The following is an 8,059-nucleotide window of genomic DNA, read 5'->3' as shown; positions in this document are numbered from 1 at the left end:
TGAGAGAATCCTGGGAAAGTCTTAGGCAGGAGAAACACAGGACCAGGTGTCTCAAGTTGACTATTTCATTATGGCCTCAGACAACTTAAGACAAGGTACTTCCAGAAAGGGATGTGGGAGCTGGTAGTTGAATGAGGGGGTGGAGCAGCCAGGCCTTCACAGAGCAGGGAAGTCCACAACCTCAGCTCCGCACTAAGGGCGCATTGGTCCTTGAGCCTGCTATACCCCAAGGTCTTGGTACTAGGAGGATGGAAGTAAGGGACAGCCTTCTAGTCCACCCAGCCACCAAAGGAACTGCAGTAGAACAGTAAGGGACAGGTCTTAGGGTCATCGTGCAGGTGAAAGAAAAGGAGCCAGACCCTGAAGTGTGCTCAGTGTGTGAGCCACTGATTAAGTTCAGGCCCTGGCAGAAATCAATAGTGGTGGCTGCCTCTGCTGGGGAGCAAAGAACAGCTTACCAAGAAGGGATTAAAGGCCTGTCCCGTCCCAGAGGACTGGGAGTGAACACTGAGGGTTTTACAGGTAAAGGCATCTGCCAGGAGCCTTCAGACTATGGGTTTAAACCCTGTGTACAGTGACAGACAGCAATAGGACCATAGGTAAACCCGAGAAAGAGTCGGCCTGGGAAACCCGGACCACACACCATTGCTCCTTGGCTGGGGGCTGAGGGGTGCCTGCCAGACAGTTCCCCTAAGACATTTTTCAATAGGAGAAGGTGATTTCCTGAAGTCAGCCCAAGGAGCTGTAAAAAGAGGGAATGAGAGCTTAAAAGTCCAGGCAGCAGCTTTGGAATGCTGAGGGGCCCTGGCCACTAACTTAAGGTAAGACACAATGTAGCCGAGCAGAGAGCTGTTACAGGCCAGCAGCTGGTGAAGAGGGCTGTGAACCAGGAAAAGATGAAGCTTATATGCAGGCCTTCGGAGTGTCCAGAACTGACTAAACTACGTTTCCTCATCTCCCACACCCCTGTGATGTATGACCCAAATAGTAGGACCCTTACCATGTTCATCCTGGGACAAGGACCCTGATAGAAAATGACCAGGAGGTAGAGGGGTTACATTCATAGGAACTTGTCCCCAAGACTTCCAAAAAAAGAAATATGGTTTCCTTGGGGGAATTCCTCAGGAAGAAAGGGAGAGAGGGGATGGGGAAGGAGAGAGAGAGAGAGAGGAGAGAGAGAGAGAGAGAGGATATCAGAGGCAAGTACATACCACATGGTACATCAGCTGTTGGACCTTCTCCATGTGTCACTGGACACATGCTGCCTCAGAGCACTTAAGCCCTCCTTGTGGGTGCTGCCACAGCTGCGGTCAGGGCGGCTGGAGAAGCGAAAAAGTGGGCTCTTTTTCTTCCTGCCCTGGAGACCAGGGGGGCCTTTACCACCTTCTCCCCAGCCAGTGCCTTCGTCCCGGTCCATGGGGACAGTTGTAGCCAAACTGCTCCTGCCTACCCTCAGCAGCCTGGCCTTCCTCCCGACAGTGAGCATTGCTACCAAGAGACGTTTCTACATGGAGGCCATGGTCTATCTCTTCACCATGTTCTTTGTGGCGGTGAGTGTGGGGCTTAGGAGGACACCCTCGCGGGGAGGGTCACCACCATTGTCCTGTGTCAGGTGACCCAGAAACGGGATTTGGAAGAGAAAGAGTCTGGGTCTGGGGGACAGTGGGGCTGGCGACTGGGAAGAGAAGGTTCCTGGAATCTGTCTTCCTCTGTGGGCCTCAGTTTCTCCATGTGTGCCAGACATTTGAGGGGGTGGCTGACACCTGAGACTGAGGCCAGACCCATGAGAGCCCCGGGTCAGTTAAGGACAAGCCTTGTGCCCCCCACACTCTCCTTTCTACCAATGTTGTTCCATGAGTTGCTCAGCTGAGGAGGAGTGGGGTGAGTGAGCAGGCCTAGGAATGGACCTACTAGGTTCAGGGAAGGGAGAGGGCCTGGGTGATTGCAGCTCCTGAATTTGGAACTACCCCTGCTGAGAGGAGCCAGCCTCTCCCCACGTCCTTCTTTCTCTTCCTGTTATGTGTCTGGATGGCTGGCCGCCTCTTAGTTCCTTCTCCACTCTGTTCCCAGGCAACAGTACTGGGGTGACTCCTCTGTCGTTCGTTCGTTCGTTCGGGGCATGTCTGGCACTGGGCCAGCTTTGCTGAAGCCTTGCGTCTGGGTCTCTGCTTCTCCTCATTCCCGCCATGGGTCTCTCTCCCTCCGCTTCTTTCACTGGTTCTGTGTCTAGTTTCTCCCAGTCTCTATCCCGTCCTTCTTTCTGCCTGTATCCAGTTTTCTTGACTTCTAGAGTCACACTCCCCCAGGAGTTCACCCTCCTCTTCTCCCTGGTCTGCTCTCCCCTGGCTTCTCTTCTTGAACAGAGCTCTGTGTCTTCCTGACTTTATCTTCGTGCCCATTCAACTTGCTTGGGCCTGTCTATCCCTTTGTCTATCTTATATTCATTTATCATTTGTCTTGTTCTATGTGTCTATCCATCATCTGTCTGTCTATCTGTCTATCATCTCTCTATTATCTGCTAACCAACCATCTCTCTCCCTGTCCATTCATCTACCCATCTACTCTTTGTCTTAAAGGCCTCCTCTCACTTTGCCCTTAAGTCCTTCTGAGTACCTCTCATGCTGACCCTCTCTGCTATCCTCTAACCAGGAGCCACACCATCTCTTTCACCGTTCTGTAACCTTCGTTTCTCTCTCATCACACTATCCCTCACTAGTTCGTATGATGGTAGGATACACGCTCAGGGTTGGCAAGCAGCCTGCTAGTCTCCTCCTTAGAGCAGAGCCAAACTTTTAGAGAATAGCATCCTTTCCTTAGGCCTGCCCTTCCTGCAGCAGGTTTCAGTAAGGCAAGAGCATAGAGTATGTGAAGGTGCCCAGCTGGCTCTCGATGAGTGAGTCCACGAGTTCACACATCTGTGCTCACATGTGTGTTCCATATTCTGAGTCAGCTGGCATGACTTTCTAGTGGTGGGAGAAGCCACAATGCATGTGGGCTGAGAACAGCGGGGGAGGGCTTGGCACCTGTCTACCTCCTGGTCGTGGTGGTCCCATGGGTAGCAGTGAGTTACCCAAGGAACTGGAAACTCTATGACTCTTGAGTTCACTTTAGGAGGGGAGGACATTAGGCCATTGACAAGTCGCAAGGAAGCAACCATGGTGGGATTGGACTCATTATCACCCATAAGCCTAGCATAGTGATTTCGGTCTGATAGAAGAGGAAACTGAGTCTCAGAGAAGCTGGGCCACCAGTGTCACCATGAACACTTAGATCCTGGTCTGCCCCCCAGGACTTTGTCCCACACTGTCATTTGTTCCTCACGAGACCTGGCCAAGGTCAGAGTCAACATGAGACCCTATGGTCAAGGACATAAGCCAGGGTCCTGTCCCCAAGGCCCGTGTTAGATATAATCCAGCAAATCACGGCCCCAGTTAGGTCACCCCTGCCTGCCTGGGTCTAGTCTGGCCTACAGCTGCTTCTGCACTGGCCTTGGAGGCCCACCCTGCCCCACCCCACCCAGAGTGGCAGGGCCAGCTGTCTCTTATGACAAATGTCCTCTGGCCTCAAAGCCACAATCTGTTCCTCACAGAGTTCTGCCTTCCATGTGGCTGCCGAAGGACCCTCCATGACAACTACCAGTTGTGTGGTACGCTGCTGCTCAACAGAAGAATGACTCTCGGTGTCAGTTACAGGGGGGTGGATCTGATTTATTCCAAAGAATTCTGCCCTCTCCTGTTCTAACCTGATAGTCATCTAATCTAAAAACAGGTTCTAATCTAAGAATCTTAGACAATATCATCCTTTCTACTTGCTGAACGGCACAACAAACAGGGTCAGAAGAATGAGGGGTCTGAGTCTTGGGCTTTTATAGGAGGCAGCTGTTTCTCTGGCCCTTTGACTCAGTAGCACTCGAATCGCAATCGGATGTTATCAGCCTACACCCACATGGTGCTTTCAGCATGTTCTCCGTGCCTTGCTGATTCTGACACACGTGGTCTTAGACCTACCTGGTCACCACATCTCACACAAACATATTCTGTTCTGCGTCAGGCATGAGAGAGTCACAAAGACTCACTAGAGTCCTACACCAGAGATACAAAGCATAATAAGATCGATTGAAATGTTTTTCCCAGAGGTGAGCTAACTCTGACCAGGGCAAGCACATTGTTCAAATGACCATAAAGCACATATTAACTTGGTTTCAGGTTGGAGGAAAGTTTGATTAATGAAGGAAAACTTTAAACAGCATTTCATTCTTGCACTGTGGGGCACCAACCTCCGCAGTTATCATTAGGGTCCCCTTGTAAGCCCCACAGAACAGGTGTTCTCATGCCATTGGACAAGGGAGGGCCTGAGAGACCTGAGTGAGCCTGGGTCCCTCTGCCAGATCTGCTGAGCTGACAGCAGGATTAGGGCTCCTGTCACACCCAGCTGTGTCCTAGCCTGGCACCAGCTGGACCAGATCTACCTGCCTCTGGGGAGGGAGGGGGTACTCATCACAGCCTTGCCCCTGCCTCCTTGAGCAGGAGGTTCCCCAGGGAAGTTCACAGTCACACAGGTCACACACACACACACACACACCCAAAAAATAATCCTCAGGGTCTGAGGACAGTTAGATCCCTTGCTAGAAAGCCTGCTCCTCTGGCCTTCACATGTAGCTGAGTATTCTATGTTGGGATCAAGCCTAAGGAGGCTCTTCTTCTCCTCATAGGGGGAGGCATGAGTGTTTCCCAGATTCTCACAGTAAATAAGTTTTACTCATTCATGGGGGCCTATACAAGAGAAGGAAGCAAGATGCTACAGATGATGGGCTCAGGTGGGGTGGGGTGATGTGGTTCTGTAAGGAGCCAGAGGAGCAGATTCCCCTCCCAGGGCTGAGTCCCTTTCCTTCTCCACTTGAGTGCCTTGGTCTGGCCCAACCTGAAGCTCAAACCTAGTTGGTTAACCTCCTCTTCACCAATCTCCCTTTTAAAAGGTGCAGAACCCAAAGCTCAAGGCAGCACTAAAACTCTGGGTGGGGCTGACCCAACACGGAGGCTGGGAGAGCATCCCTTCCCCTGGATGCTCTCTATTGATCGACAGAGCCCAAGTGCAACTGTGACCAGCAGGAGGTCTCTGAGCTTCTAAGTAGGCCCTATGTGCTTGACTGATACATCCATCATCCAGGGTCCTCAGCTCCTGTCTCCCTCTGTGGTGCCCCTGCTGCCTCCAGACAAGGCTGTTTTCCAGATTGCCTCCTCCCTCCTGCTGAGCTGGGCTTACCAAGAGCCCATTGTGCTGGCTGCTCGGCTTGTTTGTGCCAGTTGCACTTGTCAAAATAATTATGTCATGTAATTAAATATTACTTAAAATGATGAAATGTGAAGCAAAGGGAGAGCAAGATGTTTTCTGTAAGAAATAAGTTGTCTGCTTGGAAATCCTGCATATAGAACCTTTTGCTTAGACGCAAATCTATTTAACTCCGAGTCAGGAACACACCTGCTGGAGTATGGGGAAAGAAACCAGAGTGTCAGAACCAGCGCTTGCTTGGGGGAATCTAAGGGCTTCCTCTTTTATGGAGAGCCGGGGGTCCAGGATAAAAGGCTCCTATGCATAGATTGTCATAGGAATGTGTACACTTTCAGTCAGCAAAAGGTGTAAGTGGTCTTTACGGATGCCCTTCTGAGCATGCTTCTCACCAGCCTTGGCCAGTGCTGAGTCTGAGAGTGATATTTACAAAGACTTTTGCACTCCCAGGCTACACGGACTCACCTGTTTATTCTCCGCAAGGGTTCTGATAGTGTGAGGGAGGAAGCTGAGGTACAAAGACATTGAGGGCTCACAGCTAGTGAGGGGCCTGAGCCTTGGGACCAGTTCTCACCCACTCCTGGGCTGCCCACTGCCTGCTGACCTCATGTGATTTCCCTACAGTTCTCCCACGCCTGTGATGGGCCTGGTTTGTCTGTGCTGTGCTTCATGCGCCGTGACATTCTGGAGTACTTCAGCATCTATGGAACAGCCCTGAGCATGTGGGTCTCCCTGATGGGTAAGGCCATCTTTGCCGTTGGGTGGGAGCCAGTCCTGAACACCAGCCAGCGCCCAGCCCCTCTCTGAGATCCTCCCTTCCTTGCTGCTTTGCAGAGCTTAATCTGCTTAAAGAGACAAGCACATTTCTCTGATGCCTGCGCTCTCATTTCCGCCATCCTTAAGTGACTCCAGTAGTCAGCGCTGTGACGTTTAAAAAGCAGAAGCACGCAAAGGAGAGGCCAAAGGAGCACTTGCCCTCATGGGTCATCTCAGCTCTGTGTATTAAGAAGGCAGACCATTCAAAATCCTCACCTTGGACCTGGGGTATATACAGCTCAATGGCAGATCACTTGCCTGGTAATCAATAGGCCCTTCCTTCCGTCTCTAGGAAAAGGGAAAGAAGGGAAAGAGAAAAGGGAGAAACCACCTTTGTCTCCCAGGGATGCAGTCACAGGGTCCCTCCTGAGACTCAGCTCTGCGCACCATCACTAGTCTTAACACTTCTGTCTCAGGATTCCTAGGAGATACTGGTCACTCAGTCTACCAGTTTATTTCAGTTAGGGAATCAGCATCCCACACTCCCTCCAAATAACCAAAATTCAGACCTTATGGAAACCAGGCTGGGCCTTTGGGCCCTACAGATTGAGAGGACATCCCAGTAGGCTCCCAAGGATGGAGGCACAGCCATGTGAGGGAAGCTGCTCACTGTAGCTGTGCCTCTCCCCAGCGCTGGCCGACTTTGATGAACCCCAGAGATCGACCTTCACAATGCTTGGCGTCCTTACCATCGCTGTGCGGACTTTCCATGACCGCTGGGGTTATGGGGTATACTCCGGTCCCATAGGCACGGCCACCCTCATCATTGCTGTAAAGTGGGTGAGTACTTCTAGTATCTCTGCTGTCGGGGCCCATGGAACCTGCATTTCTCCCCTGATCTTGGTTTCTCCTATGTAGGGTCCTATACCCCATATCCTTATGCGCAGGTGAATTAGTAAGAATTGGGCCAAAAACTCTAAAATTCCTAAAAATGGTGACTCATGCTCGAGCCCCATGCCCTGCTGGTTTATTGGTCCTGGATAAAGCCAAAACTCCTTCTCTCTGCATCCAAATACCAATACAGAATGCTTCTAAGCACGGGCACAGGCGTGATTTTTAACGTGCCCAGAGCTGAGGAGACCTTTTGTCGTCATGACTGTCACTGTCAGTCTTTTCATCAACATAAGTATCACTATCATTGTCACTCTGGATGACTACATTGCTCACAGGTATCGTACCAGTGTGGAGAGCGACTAGGTTAATCTGGATAGTCTTCCCGAAGGAAGCGAGCCTTGGAAATGGTTCTCACTAGGAAGGAAGGTTTGAGGTGAGGTGAAGCAGGGTTCTCAGTGGGATTGTCCCTGGAGGAGGGCCTGGTGCTTGGCATCTACTCTGCTATATAGGCTCCTAACCCCTCTCTGGTCTCAAGGCCTTCTCACCTCCAAGGCCTAAAACCCACCTAAGTTGGCCAACATGAACAAGGTTCCCAATAGCAGGACAGACCCAGGGATGTTTTCTGAGCTCCACCCAGAGCAGTTAGGCCCAAAACACAGACCTTCCAGGCCAGCAGGATACAGACCAAGCAGACAGCACCCAGGCCTCCATTCCCACCTGTCTGCTACCTCATGCAGGAAGCAACATTTGGGATCTTGGAGGTTCCCAGAAGTAGAGCTGCAGCAGTGCAGATTGGGGCAGGCGGTGGTGTGTGTGTGTGTGTGTGTGTGTGTGTGTGTGTGTGTGTGTGTGGTATGTGCCTTTGTATGCGTCTGAGTCTGAGTCTGAATCTGAATCTGAATCTGAGTCTGAGTCTGTGTCTGTGTCTGTGTCTGTGTCTGTGTCTGTGTCTGTGTCTGAGTCTGAGTCTGTTTGTGTCTGTGTGTGTGTCTGTGTCTGTGTGTGTGTCTGTGTCTGTGTCTGTGTCTGAGTCTGTCTGAGTCCGTGTCTGTGTCCGTGTCTGTGTCTGTGTCTGAGTCTGTGTCAGTGTCTGTGTCTGAGTCTGTGTCTGTGTCTGTGTCTG

The 8,059-nt window shown here is 51.3% G+C and overlaps 1 protein-coding gene across 1 annotated transcript in view; it reads left to right on the top strand.

Moving 5' to 3' along the window:
- Window positions 1-1,275: 1,275 nt before the first annotated feature.
- Window positions 1,276-8,059, top strand: part of Mymk (myomaker, myoblast fusion factor) — a 10,371-nt gene continuing 3,587 nt past the window's right edge. The window contains exons 1-3 of the mRNA XM_021194571.1: window positions 1,276-1,550; window positions 5,911-6,025; window positions 6,734-6,882. Coding sequence (XP_021050230.1) covers window positions 1,416-1,550; window positions 5,911-6,025; window positions 6,734-6,882 — 399 coding nt within the window. The 5' untranslated portion in view covers window positions 1,276-1,415. The remainder of the gene's footprint in view (window positions 1,551-5,910; window positions 6,026-6,733; window positions 6,883-8,059) is intronic.

This window comes from Mus pahari, chromosome 3 (assembly GCF_900095145.1).
Source record: "Mus pahari chromosome 3, PAHARI_EIJ_v1.1, whole genome shotgun sequence".
NCBI classification, from domain to species: domain Eukaryota; kingdom Metazoa; phylum Chordata; class Mammalia; order Rodentia; family Muridae; genus Mus; species Mus pahari.
Note: the sequence above shows the minus strand (reverse complement) of the source record. Positions and strands in the feature narration are given on the sequence as shown.